Genomic DNA, 27,113 nt, shown 5'->3' with positions numbered 1-27,113 from the left:
TAGTATTGCACTGTCCTGTGAATGTCACTTTTATCTGTTGGAAGAACTAAGAAGGGGAGTATACAGTATATCTTATTTAATGGGGGGGCTCCTCATAAATGATTTGTAGCAACTGGAAGTCTCCTTACATACAACTCTTGGCAACTGGAGGTCTCCTCACACAGAACTCATGGCATCTGGTAGTCACCTCAGGCACAACTCTTGGCAACTGGAGGTCTCCTCACATAGCACTTATAGCAAATGGAAATTTCTTCACAAAATTAATGGCAATTGGAGGTCTCCTCACACATCAATCATGGCAACTTAAAGTCTCCTCACACATGACATGTTGCATCCAAAAGTCTCCCCACACACAATTGGCAATTGAATTTTCCCCACGTGCAACTTATGATAACTAGAAGTCTTCTCACACACAATTAATGGCAACTGGAAATCTCCTCATACAGAATTTATGGAAAGTGGAAGCTTCCTTGTACATGAATAATGGTAACTGGAGTTCAACTCACACACAAGACATACCTATATCCTCATATGCAATAATATTATCACAGGCACAGCATAACAGAATAAACAATAAAGATCATATTTGATCCTGGTTGGACCACATATGTTAACTAGACAATTTTGTACCAAACAGATGTGGATGGGACATAAAATGAATACAGCTTTCAAAAAGGTACACTGTTTAAAATAATGAAAGTGCATCCAAACAAAGGCATTTATATATTATAAGGCTTAATATAATAAGGCTATAAGGCTTACCTGTAGGTAGTGGAAATATCTCCTAAACCTACACGGTATAGGAGATATTTACCATAAGCGCTTGCGCCAACATCATCAGCGCATGCACATAAAGAAAGGTCGCTTCTTTAGGGCCCATGCCGTAACCATCGGCTTCCGCGCGCATGTGCGGGAGTGACGTCAGGCGACTCCGGACAGTCACAGAGCTGTAGTCCATGGCCCTGGAAGGAAGAGGGGTGAAGATGGACATGGCCACCAGCGGGGACATCGCAAGCTTCATTTGCAGGTATGTGCAACATAATGTGCTAGTAAGCAATGCATACTAGCCCATTATACTTTTACTTTGCAGGGGAATAAATGGGAAGTAAAACCCACCAGGGTTTACTTCCTCTTTAATGTAGTACCAACTGCTTTAAAAAGTAGACTTACTATGGTTTGCGGATTATTGCCTAAAAAGGTTACAGGTAAACACAAATATATACCTTTACATCCCTTCCTTTTAAATTAAACTGTTATGCTACTTACATAGAAGAGTAACTATATTAACCTAAGGGTTTAGAGATGGTAGTCAATATTTCTGTAATATTTCTGCAATATCAGCAAAATTACTTACTTTAAAAGTGGAAAGCTTCTTGGAGTTTTCTTTGCTGAATGCAAGAATGTTCCTGATGCATTAAAGCCAAATTCTGGATTTAAGATAACAGACACTTTCTTTAGCTGCCACTGTGTTATAGGTTTTGTGCCCAAGAAAGGGAGCCTCATCACACAACTCTGAAAAAATTAGAAATAAAACAAAATGTATAAAATTCTCAACTTTTTCCTTGTTTGGAGGGTTATTAATGTATATTTATAATTAATGTGTTTTGCCAGAAACATATATGCCAGCACACACATGTAAAAATATACTGGCTGACCTAATTGTTTTCTTTACCTATCAGTATATTTCTCTTGTCCAGCTTGGATATCTCTTAACATATAACTATGTTCTCCGCAAAAAAAATCAATTTCCCTGATGTAGGTGTGTGTTTTTATTCTCCTTTGCTACTTTATAAAAATAAATAAAAATAAATAAATAAATAAACAAAAAAATATAAAAAAATAAAAAGCCAAACAAGTAAAGATGTTCTATGATGTACATGCTGTATATGGGAGACGTTTAATATTCTACACACAAAAGCACATGATCCATGTAATCTATGGACCACAATTTCAGATAAATCCCCGACTAGCTAAAATAGACAGTCCTAGGATTAGTACAAAAATAGAAGACTTAGGGTGCTGATCTTAAGTCAACAATGTGAGTTTTCTGTCTGTTGCTTACCCTTCAACAATTCAAACATTAAATACAGACCACAGCTTTGCAATTGACATACATAATCACTTAATAAAATATAAAATATTGTAAAACACATATGTAGCTAATTTACCACTGGCGAAAAGCACATAAACTCAGTTTAGCATTTCACTTATTTTGTAGAACTGATCATTTCTTTTCTCAGAAACATATTTCCCAAAGGGTTCTGTTTGTGCTGCTTGGGGCGCTAAAGGCCTAAAGGCAGTTGTTGCATGATTGAACATTATCCCTTAACAGCGCTGAACATAATCTCTCTGGAAGGCTATGATCACTTTAGATTTACACCAAAAACTTCTGTTCTTATTTCCTGTGTGTAAGGAAAAAAGGCTAAAGATATAGGTAATGGTAAATAAGATAAAAAGACATTAATGGTAAATGTTTTTTCCTAGAATTATGAGGAATGTGGGAAGTTCAGAATGTAATCCATTGGTTCAAACTGTTATTTCTCATATTTTCAGTTATTTATCATATAGTCAAATAATTTTAGGTATCAAAACTTCATTGTCATGACAACAGTTTGCAATATACTAGCTTCCATTTAAGAGGTAAAGACCTTACTTTGGGATTTTTATGTTACATAGAATAGTCTCTGTAAATCAATTAACGCAGGTATTAAAGACTGGTTGGTAAGTTGAGCTTGGAAATTCTTTGGTTTTATTTTACATGTGTTTGCCCTTCCAGTGCTCCTTGCTGTGAAGACCAGTTATAGGTGGGGGCAGTGACCCTTTTTGTATTGTTGACATATTGGTCAGGCAACGCACTGACACCTTTGCTGCCACTGTGCAATGTGCTGGGTGTTCAGTGTGCTCCTGCGCCTTTAAGGAGGGTTGGGCTCCCTCCAGTCATCTGCCCTTCACCTATCCATTAAAATACATGTGCTCCCACTGCGGAGATTCTTCAAAGTTAGAGTTAGGGTCTGCAGGATACAGGGTGCCTTGCCGTGGCCTGCAGTTTATACGTGTATTTGCAAATGTGTGCAACTAAACCCCTGTTTTTAAACGCATACTGTTAGGCAGGTTCATTTGGTTGGTCGCAGGCTGGTTGGTAAGTTGAGCTTGGAAATTCTTTGGTTTTATTTTACATGCGTTTGCCCTTCCAGTGCTTCTTGCTGTGAAGACCAGTTATAGGTTGGGGCAGTGACCCTTTTTTTTTATTAAAGACAATAAACCTCAAAAGCAAAACTTAATACAAATGTAACCCCTAATCTAAGCCGTAGTATTAATTAATCCCTATTCTACTCGCATACTTCACCTTGTGTCAGATGTCAGAACACATCAATCTACTGGTCCCTCACACATACAGGCCTCACCTTCTTCTGAGCAGCCATTTTTGCAATGGGGGCTCATGAAGCAAGGTGGAATTAGTTGACCAGACAAGTGAAAGACATTTGAAAGGACACATTTTAAAGCATTATGTTCACTTGTGCAGCTGCAGGAGGGCATGTTGCCATGATTGTCATGCTCTTATTCATGGACTTAAAGTGATTATAAACCTCAAACATGAAATAAGAAAAAAAGCACATCCTTTTATAGTGTTTGCTTGTCTCTCTCCAAAGAATGTAATTTCTCTCTGTTGCCTAATTCCTCTGTTATCAGCATGACTCAGTTCTGGCAGTTTTTCCTGACACCAAGAGATAAATGGTGATGGGAAGAGAGCTGTAGCATTCAGCCTGATACTGTTAGCCACAGCTGTGCTTGTTCTCCATACTGTGTAATTGGGGGGGGGGGGTTGTCCCTTCCCTCCAATCAGGGAGCTGTCGACTGTGTGAAGATTTCAGATCCATGCCCCCTGCTGCTTGAACTATAGAGAAATCCTTTCCTGTTAATGTTTTCAGAATAATCTACAGAAGAAATTGCTGCAGATACACAGCTACAGCTCTGTAGGAAGATTTGTTTGATCACTGTGTATCACCAAATGCTAGTCACTTTACTAGATACATGTGAGGGTTTGTGTCAGAAACCACGAATCAGACTGAGCCAGAAGTCCAGTTAAATCACACTTATTTAATAATAATAAAAAAAGGTAAACAGAGTAAACTAATTCAAAACATAGCCAGAGTTTAGGAACCGGAATGGACAGTCAGACAAGCCAAAATGTCAGGGACTCAGAAGGAATGTCAGCCAAACAAGTCTTTAACAGGAACACAGGAGAGTGTCTCTAGAGATGTGACCAAGGCGAAGGCAGAGATCATCTGGACTGGATGGCTTAAGTAGGCCGGACCGATGAGCAGGATCATCAACAAACACGTGAGTCACTGTGGAGAGATAAGAGCTGGCAATTAGCCGACAGCTGAGTGGCCAGCTCAGAGAAGGAAGGACTGGGCCCAGCCCTGACAGTACCCCCTCCTCGGCGACCCCTCCCCCTCAGAGGCCCACCAGGCTTGAGGGGAAAACATCTATGGAAATCACAGAGAAGGACAGGGGCATGTATGTCCGAGGATGGGACCCAAGAGCATTGCTCCAGATCGTACCCTTTCCAATGCACCAGGTACCGTATGCGCCCACGGAACCTACAGGAGTCAACAATGGACTGTACTTCATACTCCTCATGGTTCTCAACCTGAACAGGGTGAGGACGTGGCACAGAGGTGGTAAAGCGGTTGCAGGCCAAAGGTTTTAATAAGAAAACATGAAATACATTTGAGATATGCATATTAGAAGGAAGGTCTAATGAGTAAGCCACTGGGTTAATCCTGCAAAGAATACGGAAAGGCCCAATAAACCGAGGTGCAAACTTCAGAGAGGGAACACAAAGTCGGAGGTTGTGAGATGACAGCCAGACCCTGTCCCCAACCAGGCAAGAAGGCGCAGGCAGGCGTCTGCAGTCAGCATGGAGTCTGTACCCAGTGCCATCTTAAGAGCATTATAGGGCCCCGGGCAATACAGTGCACTGGGGCTCTGTCTACACAATCATGCACGAGTATAAAAATGCAAATTATCAATAAGGCTATATTTATTGGTACTTCCAACAAAATCAGTGTTTAAACATTAACACAACGTTTGGACAATATAACACGAGCTTGAAAAGCTAGAAATTGAAAAACAAGAAATTACAGACTGAAATGGGACAGTACAAAAGCACTAATTATTTATTACATTTGCGATACTTCTTTGTAGAGCATTCCTTTATAATTGGCTTGAAGTCAATGGTTTTTAGGATGTAATTTTCTATACACATGAGTGAAAGCCAGTTCAAACGCTGCTGCCCCATTGTGCTATGAAGCTAATTTTTTATCAGTTTCAATCTTGAGAACGAACGCTCTCCTGCACAGTTGGTCACCATCATGCACATGAACACTCTGAGTGCAATTTCCACATTCGGAAAAACAGATTTCAAGTTGTCTGAAATTATTTTTCTGTACAATGCAGGGAGAGTCTCACAATTTTGATCAAGAATCATGTAGTGCTTGAGATGCTCACATTCATTTAGTAGGTCACCATAATCAAGATCTTTGTGATAAACATTAGCCAGATATTCAAACTTTTTGTTTAGCTCATCAGAACTAATTGTTTTTAATTCACAGAATGAAAACATATTTCCAATCAATGAATAAGCTTCTGCACGTTTTGTCAGTGCAGGAATTAGAGAGTCCAGAACAGGAAGGAATGTTTCCACCTTAAACTTTTCACTTTTACTAAGAAGTACCTCTTCTTCTGATCCATCATATCCAGTGAGGCATACATTTCACTTTCGTTCCCGTTTTTCCTTATAATTTGAATCTGGACACCTACTTCTGGCTTTCAATTCATATGCACTAAATCTGTCTCTAGTGTCCTGAAGATACGTTTTTACAGACTCAAGAAGGTTCATGGCAACAAGTATGTTCACATCCTCATCCTTGCTTGTTTTGTTGACTCTTTCAAGAATGTCATTCCAAAGAATTGTGAGGAAGATTGTTTCCAGGTTTTCCATTTTGTCACTCAATCCTTCTGCCTCTCACCATGTGTTTGCTTACTGTTCAGTGTCAGCTGATACAGAATCTAGTGCATTTTTAATTTTCTCAAAACCCTCATGTAAAGCATGAACAGCATCAAAATGTGCCGACCATCTTGTGTCAGACAGACACTTGACCACAATGTTTTTTCCAAGAGATGATGCAAGAACTTTCCATCGATGTGTGGAAAGAAAAATGAATAAAGACGCTGAACAAAGTAAAAGAATTTTACAGTCTGTAGACAACAGTCTGCTACTTTTACTCCCACCAGGTTCAGGCTGTGTCCAGCACATGGGACATACATGGCAAACTCATTCAACTGAAGAATCTGTGCTTGCAATCCAGTATAGCGTCCAGACATATTTGAGGCATTGTCATATGACTGACCACGGCAGTTGGATAGTGGAATTTATTTCTCATTAAGGAATCCAACAACAGTGTCGGCTAGATTCTTTGCTCCATGAGAAAAGATGGGGATGAACTTAAGAAAACCTTCCACGGGCTCACATCCTCGAATGTACCTGAGAGTAAATGTCAGTTGATCGGTGTGTGAGATGTCTGGAGTGGAATCCACACTTATTGAATAATATTTTGATTCTTTTATTTCTTCAAGAATAGCAGAAAGAACATGTTGTCCCATTATTTCAATGAATTCCTCACAAATATTTGCTGATAAATATGATGGGTTCCCTTTTCCTGGGTTCCCATACAATTTGAGATGTTCTTCCAAAAAAGGGTCAAATTCACTTAACAGCTCAAGAATACCTAAATAGTTTCCATTTTTAGCAGACCCAATTATTTGGCTTTCTCCACGAAATGGCAAACCTCTGGAGGCAAGAAAGCAAATTACAGAAACCACTCATGTCAACACTTTATGCCAATACTCCTGCTCTGAGCGAAGTTATTGAAGTAATAGTGTATCTACATTTCCAGTTTCTTTATGGCGAATCAAATATGCCGTCATGCACTTGTGATGTTCTTCTCCGTTTTCATGTTCACCAATAACATTGCTGTGTTTCCAGTCATTGAATCCATGTAGCAAAGGGAGATTCTGTCTTGGAAAATAGGCGACATGCAAAGCAGTACAAACGACCTTGGGATGGTGAATAGAGTAGCCATTCATGCTTTACACACTCGCCATTCCGCAATTCACGTTTAAACACATTCTTTGACAAATACCTTGTCTGTGTATTTTCTCTTCCAGTTCCTTTATACACTCTGCTTGAGTTTAAAAGGTTGCTGTCATGATTCTGGCATGCTGTCAGCCCACTACGAATCCAGTAATCCACTGTACTAGTATTGCTAATATCCCATAGCCCCGGATCTGTGTCTTGGGTTGCAAACTCCCTTACTGATACAGATATGGGCATTTCCTCTTGTGGATTTTCCCCAGCAGCAGGATCAGGTAATGATACCATTGGTATTTCTTCTGGAATTGGAGTGCATGTAGATGTGAATTCTACATCTAGAGGAGCAGAACTACTGGCTGACGTTACACCTGAATTGAGCCAAGATTTTGGTTTTGGAAGTTTGCACATTTTCTCTTTCTCCTCTGCAGCCTTTTTCCTCTTCTGTACTCCACTCAAAACATTACGTTTCATTTCTGCTCTAAAGGTTATTTTCACCAACACGTAATAAAATTTCTTTTTCCTCACCTTTCTTACACTTCCACGAACTAGTGGCAACTCTAAGATTGAAATATAAGGGGGACACATAAGATATTACAGTCAAAACTTGGGGGTGGGGGGCACGAATAACTTTCACCACTAAATCATACAACTAAAAAAAACTAAATAAATATGTATATATATATATATATATATATGTATGTACACACACACTCTGGTGCTGCTGGTGCTGCCTGGTGGGTATTAATGCTGGCGTGGGTACTGCTGGTGCTGGTGTGTATTAATGCTGGCGTGTGTACTGCTGCCTGGTTCCTCTGAGACGCGGAAGGGTGAGAGGAAGCTGCAGCATGAGGCTGCAGTATAGAGCAGAGCCGATGCTTCCTGTATCTGTCACAAGCAGAGTGCATTTCATATCACTCCACCTGTGAAGAGCCGGAACTACACAGAAACCATCGGCTCTGTTCTTCACAGTGACAGCTGACTCACACTGCCCGCCGCTGAGTCGCTGAGTGATATTGGGACTGATCGTGTGGCACTCTGTCTCTGTGAGGGAGCCGCACCTCACAGCACTGGCACAATGCAGCAGTGAACTTTGTGAGATCTGAATGATGCTTGGCTGGGGTCGTTGGGCAGGTGGGGCCCCTCCAGGCAAGTGGGGACCCCGGGCAACTGCCCAGCGTGCCCATGCAAAAAGACAGCCCTGTCTGTACCTATTATTAGCATGTTGCAAAGACTCCTGTACTTGTGCCCAAGTGGAACGAAGACCACGGAGATGCTCCTCTAATGCAGGAATACTCTGCAGAAGAAAATAGTCAGGCAACATGGAAGATGGGAAACCATAGTTCGCCATAAACAGGGACAATTGGGAAGCAGCATTCAAGGCACTATTGTGAGCAAACTCTGCCCATGGTAAGAGGTCTGACCAGTTGTTATGATGGTCAGAAATATAGCAATGTAGGAATTGCTCCAAGGACTGATTGGCTCTTTCTGTGGCCCCATTAGACTGCAGGTAATAAGCAGAGAAGAAAGCAAGCTGAATTCCCAACTTTGCACAAAAGGCTCGCCAGAACTGAGACACAAACTGACTACCCCTGTCCAAGACAACCACCTTGGATAGCCCATGTAAGTGAAAGATCTCCCGAGCAAAAATGGAAGCCAGTTCCTTAGAAGTGGGCAACTTCTTAAGTGGAATACGATGAGACATTTTCGAGAACCGGTCAACCACCATAAGGATAACTGTGTTGCCCGGTGATTTGGGTAACTCCACCATGAAATCCATAGACAGGTGGGTCCAGGGCCTCTCTCCATTGGGTATGGGTTTTAGGAGACCCACTGGAAGGTGTTGTGGTGTCTTACTCTGAGCACACACGGAACAGGCAGCTACGAATGGGGTTACATCAGCACATAGACTAGGCCACCAGAATTGTTGGGAAATGGCCCAAAAGAATTGATTCTGCCCAGGGTGGCCAGTAGCCTTGGGAGAATGGTAAGTCTGGAGCACGGCAGTACGGAGACTCTGGGACAAAGCAGCGGTCACAAGGTTTCTCAGGAGGAGAATGGACCTGAGCAGTAAGAATTTTGTCACCCAAAGGAGAAGTAAAACTGGTGCGAACCATAGCCAGAATACGATCAGGAGGAATAGGAACTGGAACCAACTCCATCTTGGAAGTGGAGGAAAATAATTGTGACAAAACGTCAGCCCTTACATTCTTAGTACCGGGTAAGAATGAGAAAATGTAATTGAAACTTGACAAAAAAAGAGCACATCGAGCCCTTCTGGGAGAGAGGGGTTTAGCCTCAGACAAGAATGTGAGATTCTTATGGTCAGTAAGAATGAGAACCGGCACAGTGGTACCTTCAAGGAGACGTCTCTATTCTTTCAGGGCTAAAATGATCGCTAATAGCTCTCTGTCACTAATCTCGTAATTGCACTCTGCAGGTGCCAATTTCTTGGAAAAGTAGCCACAAGGATACATAGCGCTCTCAGAGGTAGGACGTTGAGACAGAAGGGCGCCAACTCCAGTCTCAGAAGCATCAAATTCAAGGATAATAGTTAACATAGGATCAGGATGAGCCAACACATGAGCAGAAACAAAGGCAGCCTTGAGACTCTCAAAGGCCTTAATGGACTCCGGAGACCAATTCTGTGGGTTACCATAGTTTCTGGTCATATCAGTCAGGGACTTGACCAGAGACGAGGAGTTACGAATAAACTTCCGATAATAGTTGGCAAAGCCAAGAAAACGCTGCAAAGGACATAAACCCACGGGTCCAGGCCACTGCAGGACTGCTGAAAGTTTTTCTGGGTCCATCGAAAAACCAGCAGTGGAAATGGCATAACCCAGGAATTTAACCTGTTCACGATGGAATTCGTGCTTCTCCAATTTACAACAGAGATTGTTCTCTTCTAGTTTCTGAAGTACACAACAGACATCTGTGTGGTGGCTCTCCAGGGACTTGGAAAATATGAGGATATTGTCGAGATAAACCACCACACATAAGTGCAACAAATCACAAAGGACATTTTTTATAAATTCCTGGAAAACTGCCAGTGTGTTACAAAGGCCAAAAGGTATTACAAGGTACTCATAATGGCCTGTTCTGGTATTAAGCGCAGTTTTCCACTCGTCGCCCTCCTTAATCCTCACGAGATTGTATGCCCCTCTCAAATCAAGCTTAGTGAAACCATTGCTCCCTTGAGGTGGTCAAATAACTCCATAATTAATGGAATCGATAGGCATTCTTAATTGTGAAACGATTGAGACCCCTATAATCAATACAAGGTCTCAGTTCACCACTCTTCTTTTTCACAAAGAAGAAACCAGCACCAGCAGGAGACAAGGATTTGCAGATGAAACCTCGAGAAAGTGCGTCTACAACATACTCCTCCATGGCCCTATCCTCAAAGATTGACAAAGGGTAAACCCGGCCATGAGGGAGTATGGCACCAGGTTCAAGGTCAATTGCACAATCATACGACCGGTGTGGAGGCAAACTACCGACTTGACCTTTGTCAAAGACATCAATAAAATCGTGGTACTCCTCTGGCAGTGAGGAGAGTGAAGAGGTGCACAGGACCTTGGCTACCTTCTGGAAGCATGTCTTACTGCATTGTGGCGACCAGGAGAGAACCTCAGCATGGAGCCAATCAAAAGAGTGGTTGTGTCTCTGTAACCAAGGATAACCAATAACCAGCGCAAACTCAGGTGAGGAAATAACTTGGAATTGGATTATCTCAAGGTGAAGAGCCCCTACGGCCATGGACAACGGAACCATCTCATGAGTCACATGGGCAGGCTGTAGAGGTCTCCTGTCAAGAGCCTCAATGGCAAGTGGATTGTCATGCAGCTGCAGCGGAATCGAGTGCTGCGATACAAAGGCAGCATCAATGAACAGGCCTGCAGCCCCAGAGTCGATTAGAGCCTGTATCTCGACGGACAACTCAGCCCAAGAAAGGGTAACTGAAACCAGGGGCTTATCCTTCTGGATAACTGGGTACAAAACAACGCCACCTAAGGTCTGTCCATGACAGGACCTCAAGGTTCGGGCGTTCCCTGGACGGGTAGGACAAGACTTCAAAAAGTGACCTGCATGGCCACAATAAGGGCACAATCTCTCCCTCCTCCTAAAGGTTTTCTCATCCACAGAGAGACACGTGAAGCCCAAGTGCATGGGTTCATCTGCACAGACTGACTCGGTACCAGGAGTTATAGGAGGTGAGGGAGGCAAAGTTGGGACTGCAAAGCTTGGAGACAAATGTACAGGAGGCTTCCGCAAGCGCTCCTTAAAAGAGAGTCTTTCTCTGAGTCCGGAGTCAATGAGGATGGCAAACGTGATCAATTTCTCCAGCTCAGTGGGTATATTTCGGGCTGCTATCTCATCAATGATGGCATCAGAGAGACCGTGAGAAAAAGCAGCCACGAGGGCCTCATTGTTCGAAGCAACCTCTGCTGCCAGTGTAATTCAATGGTGTAATCGGCAACAGTTCTCGAACTCTGTTTGATGGACATGAGGCACTTGGCAGCATAAGCAGCGTGTGCAGAAACGTCAAATACCCTTTTAAAAGAAGCCACAAACTCAGGGTAACTCAAGGCAACAGGTTTTTGCATCTCCCATAAAGGGTTTTCCCAGGCCAAGGCTCTCGCAGAAAGCAAAGGTATCACAAAACCTACTTTGCTACTGTCCGTGAGAAACGCCTGGGGCAGCATCTCAAAGTATATCTCAACCTGGTTGAGAAACCCTCTGCATTGGACTGGATCGCCCCCAAATCAGAGCGGAACCAGACAAGGGTGGGACTGCAAAGCTTGGATACAAATGTACAGAAGGCTTCCGCAAGCGCTCCTTAAAAAAGAGTCTTTCTCTGAGTCTGGAGTCAATGAGGATGGCAAACGTGATCAATTTCTCCAGCTCAATGGGTATACCTCGGGCTGCTATCTCATCAATGATGGTATCCGAGAGACCATGAGAAAAAGCAGCCACAAGGGCCTCATTGTTTGAAGCAACCTCTGCTGCCAGTGTACGGAATTCAATGGTGTAATCGGCAACAGTTCTCGTGCTCTGTTTGATGGACATGAGGCACTTGACAGCAGAAGCGGAGTGTGCAGAAATGTCAAATACCCTTTTAAAAGAAGCCATAAACTCAGGGTAACTCAAGGCAACCGGTTTTTGCATCTCCCATAGAGGGTTTGCCCAGGCCAAGGCTCTCACAGAAAGCAAAGATATCACAAAACCTACTTTGCTTCTGTCCGTGAGAAACGCCTGGGGCAGCATCTCAAAGTATATCTCAACCTGGCTGAGAAACCCTCTGCATTGGACTGGATTGCCCCGAAATTGGAGCGGAAAGAGACATATCTCTTATATTATTATTATTATACAGGATTTATATAGCGTCAACAGTTTGCGCAGCGCTTAACAAAATGAAGGCAGACATTACAGTTACATTACAATTTGGTACAAGAGGAATCAGAGGGCCCTGCTTGCTAGAGTTTACAATCTAGGAGGGAGGGTCAATTGATATGGGGTAGGGAGTTCCAAAGGATAGGAGAAGCTCTGGAGAAATCCTGTAGGAGAGCATAGGAGGAGGTGACAAGGGAGCTAGAGACCAGGAGGTCTTGGGAGGACCGAAGAGAGCGGCTTGGTTGGTATTTTGAGACTAGGTTAGTGATGTAGCTGGAGGAAGAGTTGTGGACGGCTTTGTAAATTATTGTTAGTACTTTGAATTTTATTCGTTTGGTGAGTGGAAGCCAGTGTAGGGATTGCAGAGAGAGGTGGAGGACACTGAATGGCCTTATAGAGGTAATACTCGAGCTGCACAGAGACTGGAGCAGCAGCAGGGATGGCCTGCAACACAGGTTGTACCGGAGCAGCCACAGTGGGAGATTCCAGGTGAGCCGTGTGACTCAGAAGCGTTTATAACGCCATGGCAAACTGATCCATGCGGTGATCCTGCTCTGTAAAAAAATATTACCAGCAAGTGGATTGACAGCATCTTCTGAATTCATGGCCTTCACCTATTATCAAAAACCATGAATCAGACTGAGACAAAAGTACAGTTAAATCACACTTGTTTAATAATAATAATAAAGAAAAAAGGTAAACAGAGTAAACGTAGTCATAACATAGCCAGAGTTCAGGAACCGGAACGGATAGTCAGACAAGCCAAAACGTCAGGGAGCCAGAAGGAATGTCAGCCAAGCAAGTCTTTAACAGGAACACAGGAGAGCGTCTCTAGAGATGTGACCAAGGCGAAGGCAGAGATCATCTGGACTGGATGGCTTAAGTAGGCAGGACCGACGAGCAGAATATCATCAACAGGTGAGTCACTATGGAGAGATAGGAGCTGGCAATTAGCCGACAGCTGAGCAGCCAGCTCAGAGAAGGAAGGGCTAGGCCCAGCCCTGACAGTTTTCAACCACTTTAAAGACACTAATTCAGCTTCATTAAGTTAAGCTATGGGTGAGGGGGCATGTCCAAGATGGAGACCGGAGCAGACGTGTAGTGAAGGAGTTCCGCTCAGTCTCCGGCAAACAACCCTGTTTCCCTGCAGACCGGTAATCCTGCATAGCCTGGGACGACTGCGCTGACGGCAGAGAACGGTATGACAAGGTGGAGAGGGTCTCTGTCTGCCCAGAAGTCCCATAAAGTTGCCCCGAATACCACTACACGGAGCTCCTGTCCCGCCACTGGCTCCAACATGGCGTCCCAGGCAGATGACACTGAGACAGACCCTGCTGAGAAGGAACAGTCTAATTTTAAAGCTCTTATGCAGGCGATTACTACATGCCAATCGACCCTCACAGGCAAGATTAAACAAATGCAGTTAGACTTTCCGCTCCCGTCTTACTGAAGCTGAGCTCCGCGTGGGGGACACAGAGGACACGTTGCAGGATCACACAGTCTCCCTCTGCATGCTGCAAACTAAAATTAAATCCCTGGAAACCCGCGCAGATGACACAGAAAATAGAAATAGGAGCAATAACCTCCGCGTGGTGGGACTCCCTGAAGGGGCTGAAGGAACTGTCCCCACGGCCTTCACGGAACACCTCCTCCGCACACTTCTACCCCAAGCGCCATTCTCTGACTTCTTAGTCTTGGAGAGGGCACATCGGATGCCTGCTGCCCGGGGGCCCCCGGGAGCTCCTCCATGCACGTTTATTCTGAAGTTACTCAATTTTAGAGATCGGGACGTAGTCCTGCGGGAATCAAGAAAAATTGATCAATTACGGTATGAAGGAGCGAAATTAATGATCTTTCCAGAGTTCTCGGTGGACACACAGAAGTTACGATGCTCATTTTACCAGGTGAAGCTCAATCTGCCTAACAGGAAGATAAAGTACAGCATGCTGTTTCCAGCCAGACTGAGGGTCCAAGATGGTGAGACAGTACGCTTTTTTACCTCCCCTGAAGACGCATCGCACTGGCTGGAGACCCTACCCAGGAATTGATGACTGCTAAGGGACGCATGGTATGTTTGCATTATCCTATCTACTACCTAGGGTTTATGGGACCTCCCATCCCATTGTCGTTAAATGCGGGCTGGGGTGCTGACATATCCCCCCCTCCTTCTTTTGATGTGGGATGGTTGGGCATGACCTAACAGGCCTCCTAAGTTCCGGCTGAAGAGCTTTATGCATTATGTGATTGCCCACGCCTTGATTATACACTACTCCTACACGTGACTGCCGTGTACTTGGGAGTGGAGGGGAGAGGGATGTCTTGTTTTTTGCATGCCCTAGAAGAGTTTGTAACCATTCAAGAACTGTGCCCCTGGAGGAGATCTGTTTGTTTTTTTTTTCTTTTCCGGGTGATCCAGATTCCACATTCTGCAGGGACCATTGATCCTTTCAAATTTTGCTGGAAGACATGTTGCATGTACTGTGACGCTCGGGTGTCCTTCTGTTCATTTCCCCCACTGGCAGTTGCCATGACAGTTTTTGGGAAGGAAGCACACCGAAGTTTGGGGGGGGTGCGGGGTGGGGGGATGAGGAATGGAGTTGGAACACAGGTTTTTGCTCCTTGTTGGGACTTTTTTGCTGCTACATGTGTGTTCAACTTTATGTTCATGTTTCCTATATTAAGGATCAGTGCAGTCCTGATCTTTCTCCATTAGATGGCAGGGATGATCTCCCTGATACTATTCTCATAATGGTGAATAAGGTCTTGTTACTCTTATGTATCTTCATATTCAGTCTGTTATGGATAATGCTGATTAGTCGCCCTTCTTTATTCCCTATAAAACTTAAATGACCCCCCTGACTATTTTGTCTTGGAATGTTCGAGGTCTGAACTCCAAGATAAAGAGATCTTTGGTCTTCAATTTTCTGAAAAAATACAATCCACACATATGTGTACTTCAGGAGACACATTTGGTTGGGAGCTGGACGCTGGCACTCCGGAAACCCTGGGTTGGTGCATATTACCACGCAACCTATTCTTCCTATTCCAGGGGTGTCAGTGTCCTGGTTCATAAGTGGCCCTTCACGCGATGTGTGACAGACTGGAGCTGTTAATTGTGGGCATATATATTCCCCCTCCTGCCACGGTGGATATACTTGGGAAGCTTACTCCAATAATAGCATTATACCCGTTGGCTGGAGTTATATTAACTGGAGATTTTAACATTGCCCCGAAAGCTGCTCTAGACAGATTTAGTGTGGGACCCCCTGGTGTCTCCCCTCTCTCTCAGTGGGCAGAAAATTTTGGTTTCAATGATGTGTGGAGATTGAGGCACCCGGATACGAAACAATATACCTGTCACTCAGCTACGTATGCCTCTTTCTCCAGAATTGATTTGATTTATGCCACTGACTCCCTGCTCTCCCGGATACAAGAGGTTGAGATCCTACCACGTGGCGTTTCAGATTACGCACTTCTCCTGCTTAAATTACAAACAGATTCACCGGCAGGCACCGCACTGTGGTGGCTCTCCGGCTTGTGGATTACAGATGAAAGGGTGACTCCCCTGGTGGAGGGAGAGCTGGGAGTCTACTGGGCAATTAACGAGGGTACGGTCCCCCCATCGACACTTTGGGATGCCTTTAAGGCATATACTAGGGGCCAATATCAAACTGCGATAGGGAGGGTCAGAAAGGACACAAGACTGGCATTGGAGGAAGCAGAGAGGAAGGCTCTCCTGTTGGAAGATAGATATGTGCATACTAAAGATATACTGACATATGATGCTCTGCAATCCCTACACAGGGAAATCTCCCTGATGAGGGTTGAGACCACCAAGAAACAGTTGCTCGCTCAGTCACAGAGAATTTTTGAACAGGGAGAGAAGACAGGTAGACTATTAGAATGGCTGGCTAAGGAGCGCTCCTCCCTGTCACATATTGCCCACATAAAAGACGATAAGGGAAAGCTCTACTCTGACCCCATTGGCATAAATGATCAATTTGCTAAGTATTATGAACATCTCTATACTTCTAATGTCACCTTTACTAGTGAGAACCTTCATAACTTTTTAAATCAAATAAAATTCCCACAACTCTCAGATGAGGCCTGTAATGCATTAGATGCCCCGATTACTTATAAGGAGGTCCAAACGGCGGTTAGGGCACTTCAGTCAGCAAAAACCCCGGGCCTGATGGCCTACCAGCAGAGTTTTATAAGGTAAATAGTGATCTTCTTGTCCCTAAATTTCACGGCCTACTCCTGACAATGCTACGGGAGGGTTGCCTACCTCCCTCTATGTCGGAGGCAGTTATTGTGGTTATAGCCAAACCCAATTAGGATCCTACATCATGTGCTTCATATCGCCCCATCTCGCTTTTAAATGTAGATGCCAAGATAACCACTAAAATACTTTCAACTAGGCTCAATTCGGTCATCCTCTCTATAATCCAAGGCGACCAGACGGGATTCATGCCGGGTAAAGGTACTGACATTAATTTATGTCGACTATACACCAACATATCTTTTGCGGGAAAAAAGGACCTCCCGGTTAGATGCTAAGAAGGCCTTCGACTCGGTTGAGTGGGAGTTCTTATGGCAGGTCCTTGAAAGGTTTAACTTTGGTCCCAAATTTATCTCTTGGATAAAACTCCTCTATAATAGTTCCACTGCACGAGTCCGCACAAATGGAACACTTTCCCCCCCCCTTCTCCCTGGGCAGGAGAACCAGGCAGGGATGCCCATTATCCCCGGGGCTGTTTGCCCTAGCTATTGAACCCCTGGCTATCCTACTTAGAGCATCCCCAATGGTTAAGGGAATAGCAGTTGGTCCATTGACTGAGAGACTTTCATTATACGCTGATGATGCACTGTTGTATCTACCAGATGCGTCCGCTTCATTGGCGGCAGCATTGGAAATTATTAACAGCTATGGATCTTTTTTGGGCATTCGGATTAACGGGACTAAGTCGACTCTATTCTCATTATCTCGCACCCCGGCCCATGTGGACCCGGGGTACCACTGGCCATGGTGTCCAAGTTTAGGTACTTGGGGATTGAAATACAACGAGATCCATCTCAATATCTAATAGATAATGTTCATTCGATTTTACAGCAACCTGTCACCAGATGCCAGACTTGGAAATCTCTCCCCCTATCACCTGTAGGAAGGATTAATCTTCTTAAGATGACGTTTCTCCCCAAGTTCCTTTATGTCTTTCGTAATACCCCTGTTCCCATCCCTAATTCCTTCTTTGCTAAGTTGGATCAAATAGTTCACACTTTTGTGTGGGGCGGACGAACCCCTAGAGTTGCCCGGACCACCTTACAGCTTCCCTTGTCGTTGGGGGGTCTGGCACACCCCTGTTTCAAAAAATATTACTGGGCAGCGGTTGTTGTAACGGTTCGTTGGTGGTTCTCCAAAGTCCAATCCAGCGGTCAACTTGGAGGCTGCTATATTGGGATCCTACTCGGCGTTGAGTAATTTGGTGTTTAGGGGCCCAAAAGCACACCCAGATATGTGGTCTTCAATGCACACTACAGTTAGAGTTTGGGAGCAAATGTCAAGGAAATTTACTGAACCAAATTCTGTGTCTCTATACATACACGCCATTATGGGGTAATCCCAAATTGAACCATCTTCAAACAGTTCCAGACCCGGCCTTGTGGGCGGGATATGGGGTTAAAATATTACAACATGTAATGTCAGGGGGGAGGATCCTTCCCTCTGATAACTTGAAAAATGACTTCCAACTCCCCTCATGAATGATCTTTCGATATTTGCAATTGCTCTATGCGCTACAGGCCCAATACCCGTCAGGGATCACTTTACACTCACATGGGGTAGAGACCTTCCTGATTTCCAGAAATGTGGACCGCATTTTATCCTCCCTATATTTATGGATACTAAGTGGGGAACCGTCTGGGGGGAATAAGCTCTTTGACAAATGGAAAGAGGATTTGTCTGCCCTCGCAGCTGACGATTGGGAGGAAGGAATGCAACAGTACATTCCCCTCATGGTCTCGGCGAGAGATCGCTATATTCAGCTCAAATTCCTCCACAGAGCGTACTATACGCCGCAGGGATTATCTAAAATATATCCGACACTATCAGACAGATGCTCGAAGTGTGGTGGGGAACTAGGTACGTTTATACATGTTGTCTGGTCGTGCCCTATCATAGAACAGTTTTGGTTAGAGGTGGTGAATGTTATTAATTCGGGTAACCTGCATATACAAGTGTACCCGATTGTTTTACTTTTGGGAGTATGTGATAACCTCATAACTAATAACCATTAAAGATTGTTTGTGTTCTATGCCTCATTCTATGCTAGGAAAACTATACTGCTTAAATGGAAGCAACCTGACCCCCCCACGGTCACTCAGTGGAAAGCCTTGGTAAATGCCACATTACCACTTTACAAACTCACTTATATTAACCACAAATGCCCAAAAAAATTCTCAAAGGTTTGGGGAGCTTGGTCTCAACAGTAGGAACAATATACTTTGTTGGATATGTGCTTGGTCCTCCCTCCGGTGTGTCCTCTTTCCCCCTTCCTTCCCTGGGTCCCCTTCCTCCGTCTCCCCCCCCCCCTTTCCTTTCCCCCTTCCTTTCTTTCTTTCTTCCTCTCCCCCCCCTCCTAAAATAAAATAAAATGTAATAAATAAAAAATGATTAGCATCACTACCTGATTCTCAACCGAAGGTATTGTCACCCTTCACTGGATACTTGAAAATACTTTAACCAAAAAGATTTTGAATTTATGAATGTATTATTATTCATTTATCAAGAAGTATATATCACACTGCACTATGATGATTTAACCACTTGCTTACTGGGCACTTAAACCCCCCTCCTGTCCAGACCAATTTTCAGCGTTCAGCGCTGTCGCACTTTGAATAACAATTGCGCGGTCATACAACACGGTACCCAAATTAAATTTTTATCATTTTTTTCCCACAAATAGAGCTTTCTTTGGATGGTATTTGATCACCTCTACGGTTTTTATTTTTTGTTAAAAAAATTGAAAAAGACAGAATTTTTTTTAAAAAATTATATATTTTTTATATTTTGTTATCAATTTTTGCAAACAGTTAATTTTTCTCCTTCGTTGATGTACGCTGATGAGGCGGCACTGATGGGCACCGATAGGTGGCAGTGATGGGCACTGATGGGTGGCGGTTATGGGCACTGATGGGTGGCAGTGTTGGGCACTGATTGATGGCAGCACTGCTAGGTGGCACTAATAGGTGGCACTTGTGGGCATTGATAGGTGGCACTTGTGGGCTTTAATAGGTGGCACTTGTGGGCACTGTGGGCACTGGCAGATGGCACTTGGAGGCACAGATGAGGCATCTGTGCCTCCTTCCTCTTCGGGACCGATGTCCCTTTGACATAAGCCGGTGATCGGCTTTTTTTTCCTCCTCACGCTGTCAGCGTGAGGAGAAAACGAAACCGATCACCGAGCTTTTGTTTACATCATGTGACCAGCTGTCATTGGCTGACAGCTGATCACATGGTAAGGGGCCGGGACCGGCCCCTTACTCAGATCTGTGATCATCCGAGTCTCCGTGACTCGGTGATCACAGCGCGCACACCGCGCGCCCTGCAGGGTGCGCGCGGTGCGCGTGCATAGGGGAGGATGTCATATGACGTCCTCCCGGAGATTGAGGTCCGCGCTGTAGCCGTCATTCGGCTATGGCCTGGACCGCAAGTGGTTAAATTAGTCTGACTTGAAATTATTAACCATAATTGTAAATGCATATTATGTAGCAGCATTCTGTTGTTCCTTTTTTGTTATTGTTATTTTTTTTTATGTTCAAATACTCTCCTTCTGGAGAAAAATAAAAACTTTTCTGTTAAAAAAAGTTAAGCTATGGGTGTGGGCAAGTGTAAGCAAGTGTGACTGAGACTGGTTGTAAATATTTATTGAAATTACATGCAATATACAAATATAAAACATTGTGATCAGAAGCAGGGAAAAAATGGTATACGGCTTTTCACTATGTAATAAGCAATCATCTAAATACACAGATAAAATATAAACACGAGTGATCTTTTACCTGCCAATAGGGTTTGCATGTATGTCCATCCAGCCCTGAGATTTAAACAGCACTGCCAAAGAGAAAAGTCCTACCTGGCAGGGAGGGGAACTGATCTCAGTTCCACTTTCAAATTTTTTCCCCATCCTGCCCTGTGACTTGACAGTGAAAGGAAAAGCATCACACAAACCTCATTGTCACTCTACTCTCTCTCCCCATAAGCATGCTTCTTGCACTGCAACACACCTGATTGACTCTGTGTACTGCTTAATTCTCCTATTCTCTGAGCTCTGTTGTACAGGGGCTGTAAGAGGTTTATTGCAAGTCAAACTTACACTACTGTTTACTATGTAAGAATGTATTAATGATTATAGCAGTGCATTCATTTGTGTCTTTTATATCTGACTGATGTTCAACTTTAAGTTAGCACTGAGTTAAGGTATTCTTCTGTATATACCAGAAATCTGCTAATAAAGGGACATTCCACTCAGAATCAATATGTTAGTTGTGGTTGGACCCTGGGGAGCTGTATTACTCATTGGTAGGGATGAGCCGAACACCCCCTGGTTCGGTTCGCACCAGAACCTGCGAATGGACCGAAAATTCACACGAACGTTAGAACCCCATTGAAGTCTATGGGACTCGAACGTTCTAAATCAAAAGTGCTCATTTTAAAGGCTAATTTGCATGGTATTGTCCTAAAAAGGGTTTGGGGACCCGGGTCCTGCCCCAGGGGACATGTATCAATGCAAAAAAAAGTTTTAAAAATGGCAGGTTTTTTTCGGAAGCAGTGATTTTAATGATGCTTAAAGTGAAAAAAAAGTGAAATATTCCTTTAAACATCGTACCTGGGGTGTCTATAGTATGCCTGTAAAGTGGCGCGTGTTTCCCGTGCTTAGAACAGTCCCTGCACAAAATGACATTTTTTAAGTAATAAAAGTCATTTAAAACTGCTTACGGCTTTAAAGTAATGTCCAGTCAGGAATGCAGGAATGGGCTCTGCTGTGAAATATTAGATTAAGAATTGTAATTACTTGCCCCTGTTGAACAGGGTCAGAAAAATTGGGCCTTTGGTGGTGGTGGTGGTGCCACAACACTGTAAGTCCTCACAGTTACTCTTGGTGGGCGCAGAAACGGGCCCTGCTGTGAAATATTAGATCAAGAATTGTATTACATGCACCTGCTGAACAGGGGCAGAAAAACTGGGCCTTTGGGGGTTGTGGTGCTGGTGCCACAACACTGTAAGTCCTCACAGTTACTCTTGGTGGGCGCAGAAACGGGCCCTGCTGTGAAATATTAGATCAAGAATTGTAATTACATGTCCCTGTTAAACAGGGGCAGAAAAATTGGGCCTTAGGCACTGGTGCCACAACACTGCAACCCCTCACAGATACTCTAGTTGGAGCGCAGGAATGAGCCCTCCTGCAAAATATTGCACCAAAAATTGTAATTACATGCCCCTGTTAAACAGAGGCTGAAAAATTGGGCCTTAGGCACTGGTGCTGGTACCACAACACTGCAACCCCTCACAGATACTCTAGTTGGAGCACAGGAATGAGCCCTGCTGCAAAGTATTGCATCAAAAATTGTAATTACACACCCCTGTTAAACAGGGGCTGAAAAATTGGGCCTTAGGCACCGGTGTTGGTACCACAACACTGCAACCCCTCACAGATACTCTAACTGGAGCGCAGGAACGAGCCCTACTGCAAAGTATTGCATCAAAAATTGTAATTACACGCCCCTGTTAAACAGGGGCTGAAAAATTGGGCCTTAGGCACTGGTGCTGGTGCCACAACACTGCAACCCCTCACAAATACTCTAGTTGAGTGCAGCAACGAACCCTCCTTGCAAAATATTGCATATGGCACCAGGACCCTGTCCTGGTGCCATATCAAAAATTGTACTTACACGCCCCTGTTAAACAGGGGCTGAAAAATTGGGCCTTAGCCACTGGTGGCGACGCCGAACCAAAAATATTCTTACAAGTTATCAGCATGATCATTGAGGAGGAAGAGGATAGTCACTCAGCATAACAGGATAGTCACTCAGCATCAGCATAGGCAGTCTTTAAGGGATCTGACATTTCAAAAAAAATTATTCGGTTACATTAGCATCAGGTGCTTGGTAGCTGGTGGTGATCCAAGACTGATTCTGCAACCCCTCACAGATACTCTAGTTGGAGCGCAGGAACTAGCTCTGCTGCAAAGAATTGCATCAAAAATTGTAATTATACGCCTCTGTCAAACAGGGGCTGAAAAATTGGGCCTTAGGCACTGGTGCTGGTGCCACAACACTGCAACCCCTCACAGATACTCTAGTTGGAGCACAGGAACTAGCCCTGCTGCAAAGAATTGCATCAAAAATTGTAATTACACGCCCCTGTTAAACAGGGGCTGAAAAATTGGGCCTTAGGCACTGGTGCTGGTGCCACAACACTGCAACCCCTCACAGATACTCTAGTTGGAGCGCAGGAACTAGCCCTGCTGCAAAGAATTGCATCAAAAATTGTAATTACACGCCCCTGTCAAACAGGGGCTGAAAAATTGGGCCTTAGGCACTGGTGCTGGTGCCACAACACTGCAACCCCTCACAGATACTCTAGTTGGAGCGCAGGAACTAGCCCTGCTGCAAAGAATTGCATCAAAAATTTTAATTACACGCCCCTGTTAAACAGGGGTTGTAAAATTGGGCCTTAGGCACTGGTGGTGGGACTGGCGGCGCCCAGAACCAAAAATGTTCTTACAAGCTATCATCATTAACATTGAGGAGGCAGAGGATAATTACTCAGTATAACAGGATAGTCACTCAGCATCAGCATAGGCAGTCTTTGAGGGGATCTGACATTTCAAAAAAATGTATTCCGTTACATCAGCATCAGGTGCTTGGTAGCTGGTGGTGATTCAAGACTGATTCATTTTTAAGAAGGTCAGTCGATCGACCGAGTCGGTGGACAGGCGCACCCTGTGATCGGTTACAAAACCTCCAGCAGCACTGAATGTGCGTTCCAAAAGAACGCTGGATGCAGGACAGGCCAGTAGCTCAATTGTATACTGTGCAAGCTCTGGCCAGTGATCCATCTTCAAGACCCAGTAACCCAGAGGATTTTCGGTGGGAAAGGTGTCCGAGTCAGATCTTCCCCCTAGGTATTCCTGCACCATGTAAAACAGACGCTGGCGATGGTTGCTGGAACCGATCATACCTTGAGGCTGCGGACTAAAAAATTGTCTGAACGCATCGGTCAAACAGCCACCTTCTCCACCGCTCCTTCTTTGACTGACTGAAGCCTCAGCAACACGATGTCCAGGAACAGGAGTTTGTAACCTCCCAGTCTCTGGAAACGCATTGCACAGACCTTTCTGCAAGGCCTCCCGAAGATGTTTCATCCTCTGCTCCCTCTGCAATGGCAGGATAAGGTCCACAGCCTTACCCTTGTAACGTGGATCAAGGAGGGTTGCCAGCCAGTATTGATCTCTCTCCTCGATACCAAGAATACGAGGAACTTTTCCGCAGGCTTTGCAGGATCAGGGAGGCCATGCAGTGTGGGTTTGCTGAGGCATTCGGTCTGGAGTCCTCTGGGTCACTGAGGACGACATGATTCGCAGCCACCTCCTCCCAGCCACGTACAAGTCCATGGGTTTCTTGGGACTGTAAATGATCCCTTAAAAACTGCTTCTGATGCTGAGTGCCAGGTTCCACCTCCATTCTGACACAATCCTCCTCTTCCTCCTCCTTCTCCTCCTCCTCCTCGTCCTCTTCCTGTGTGATCGGCAAGCACGCAGGAACACTGTCTGGATAAAGGGGGCCTTGAGAGCTAAGGAAGTCCTCCTCTTCCTGCCTCTGTTCTGCCTCAAGTGCCCTGTCCATTATTCCACGCAGCGTGTGCTCCAACAGGTGGACAAGGGGGACAGTGTCACTGATGCATGCGCTGTCACTGCTCACCATCCTCGTGGCCTCCTCAAACGGTGACAGAACAGTGCATGCATCCCTGATCATGGCCCACTGGCGTGGGGAAAAAAAACAAGCTCCCCTGACCCTGTCCTGGTGCCATAGTCGCACAGGTACTCATTGATGGCCCCCTGCTGCGTGTGCAGCCGCTGCAGCATGGCCAACGTTGAGTTCCACCTTGTGGGCATGTCACAGATTAGGTGGTTCTTGGGCAGGTTAAATTCCTTTTGGAGGTCAGCCAGCCGAGCACAAGAACCGCTGCACCACCAAGTTAAGAACGTGAGCCAAACAGGGCACATGGGTCAGTTGTCCCTGTCGGAGGGCGGAGAGGAGGTTGGTGCCATTGTCGCAAACCACCATACCTGCCTTAAGCTGGCGTGGCATCAACCACCTCTGAACCTGCCCCTGCAGAGCTGACAGAATATCTGCCCCAGTGTGGCTCCTGTCCCCCAAGCACACCAGCTCAAGCACTGCATGGCATCTTTTGGCCTGCGTGCTTGCATAGCCCCTTGAATGCCTACGGAGCACTGCTGGTTCGGAAGACAAATCAGCACAGGAAGAGGCCATGGAAGAAGAAGAAGAGGAGGGGGTGGAGGAGAGAGGTGTGGCAGAATCACCACTAGTAGTATTTTGGAGGCGTGGTGGCGGAACAACCTCCAACACTACTGCACCCTGTCCTGCATCCTTCCCAGCTGCCAGAAGAGTCACCCAGTGCACGGTGAAAGATAGGTAATGACCCTGTCCATGCCTGCTGGACCATGAGTCAGCGGTAATATGCATCTTACCGCTGACTGCCCTGTCCAGCGAAGCCAAGACATTGCCTTCCACATGCCGGTAGAGAGCCGGAATCGCCTTCCGTGAGAAAAAGTGGCATTTGGGAACCTGCCACTGAGGAACCGCACATTCCACAAACTCACGGAAGGGGGCAGAGTCTACCAACTGAAAAGGCAGCAGTTGAAGTGCTAGCAATTTAGCCAAGCTAGCATTCAACCGCTGGGCATGTAGTAACTTGTAAATACTGCAGCTGCCTGCGGTACTGTACTAATAGGATCAGAAGAACACCACTAATTTTCTTTAGGTAGCTTTAGGTGCACACTGTGCAGAGGACGCACTACACTAACTTGTAAATACTGCAGCTGCCTGCGGTACTGTACTAATAGGATCAGAAGAACACCACTAATTTTCTTCAGGTAGTTTTAGGTGCACACTGTGCAGAGGACACACTACACTAACTTGTAAATACTGCAGCTGCCTGCGATACTGTACCAATAGGATCAGAAGAACACCACTAATTTTTTTCAGGTAGCTTTAGGTGCACACTGTGCAGAGGACGCACTACACTAACTGTAAATACTGTAGCTAATAGGACTAATAGGATCAGAAGAACACCAGCAATTTTCTTCAGGTGGCTGTAAATACTGTAAAAACACCTGCCTGGCTGTCAGTAGGAAGAGAATAACAGGAACGGATCTAGCTAAACTGAATACAGTGTATATATATATATATATATATATATATACACACAACACCTAGGATGTATATATATATATATATATATATATATATATATATATATATATATACAATACACTGTAAGTGTAGCTAACTGACTTGCCTGCCTACTCTATCTAACCTAAATCAAATGACACTGTCTCTCTGTCTATCTATCTCTCTAAACACCGGAACACACTACACAGGGCCGCCGTGCAGGCGGCCTTATATAGTGTGGGGCGTGTACTAAACCCCCTGAGCCATAATTGGCCAAAGCCACCCTGGCTTTGGCCAATTACGGCTCTCTGTACAGACGGAGCTGTGATTGCCCAAGCATGCGGGTCATAGTGCATGCTTGGCCAATCATCAGCCAGCAATGCACAGCGATTCCACAGTGAATTATGGGCCGTGGCGTGCCACTCAAATCTGGTGCGAACAGCCCAAATCATTCGTAATTCGGCGAGCGACCGAACACACAATGTTCGAGTCGAACATACGTTCGATTTGAACGCGAAGCTCAGTCCTACTCATTGGCTGTATAAATCACCCCTTGCCTCCAGCTATGAGATGTGGGATCTCTAGTTATTGCTATGACTTCAGTCAGACACAGTTGAAGTGCTCAAAATAGATAAATAGTCTAGGATGAAGCATTAGACTGCAGTATATAGTGGACATAGAAACTTGGGTAGAATTATATTTGAGCCTAAGGCCAGGTTGCAGGAAAGAAATCCGCTTGATTCCCCCATCAACACAGACAGTGTTGATGGGAAATCCCTCCTGCCAGGTCATTGACTTCTCCTGGTGGGGAGTGGAGAAAGCCATCACCACCACGAGAAGACAGTGATTATTGCTAGCAGCTATAACAGCCACTAGCAATTACCACAGATAAAACCCAGCATGTTGGTTGTACCCAATTTGATCAATCAACTTGGTACACTCAGCCTGCCCATACATGGTTCCTGCTGAACTGGGTGAGATTCAAACTGTGTATGGCCTGCCTTAGTTTCTGATAGCAATAAGAAGCTTGTAAAATGCCATTAGCTACCCAAGACTTAAATATTAGTATTAAGTAGATCCCTTA

General features: G+C 44.8%; 1 protein-coding gene across 1 annotated transcript in view; it reads right to left on the bottom strand.

Annotated features, from left to right (window-relative positions):
* Nucleotides 1-27,113, bottom strand: part of LOC141128042 (uncharacterized) — a 728,240-nt gene that overhangs the window by 15,545 nt on the left and 685,582 nt on the right. The window contains 1 exon segment of the mRNA XM_073615085.1: nt 1,355-1,512. Within this exon segment, the coding sequence (XP_073471186.1) occupies nt 1,355-1,512 (158 nt within the window).

The sequence above is a fragment of the Aquarana catesbeiana genome, linkage group LG02, assembly GCF_042186555.1.
Source record: "Aquarana catesbeiana isolate 2022-GZ linkage group LG02, ASM4218655v1, whole genome shotgun sequence".
In the NCBI taxonomy this organism is placed as follows: domain Eukaryota; kingdom Metazoa; phylum Chordata; class Amphibia; order Anura; family Ranidae; genus Aquarana; species Aquarana catesbeiana.
Note: the sequence above shows the minus strand (reverse complement) of the source record. Positions and strands in the feature narration are given on the sequence as shown.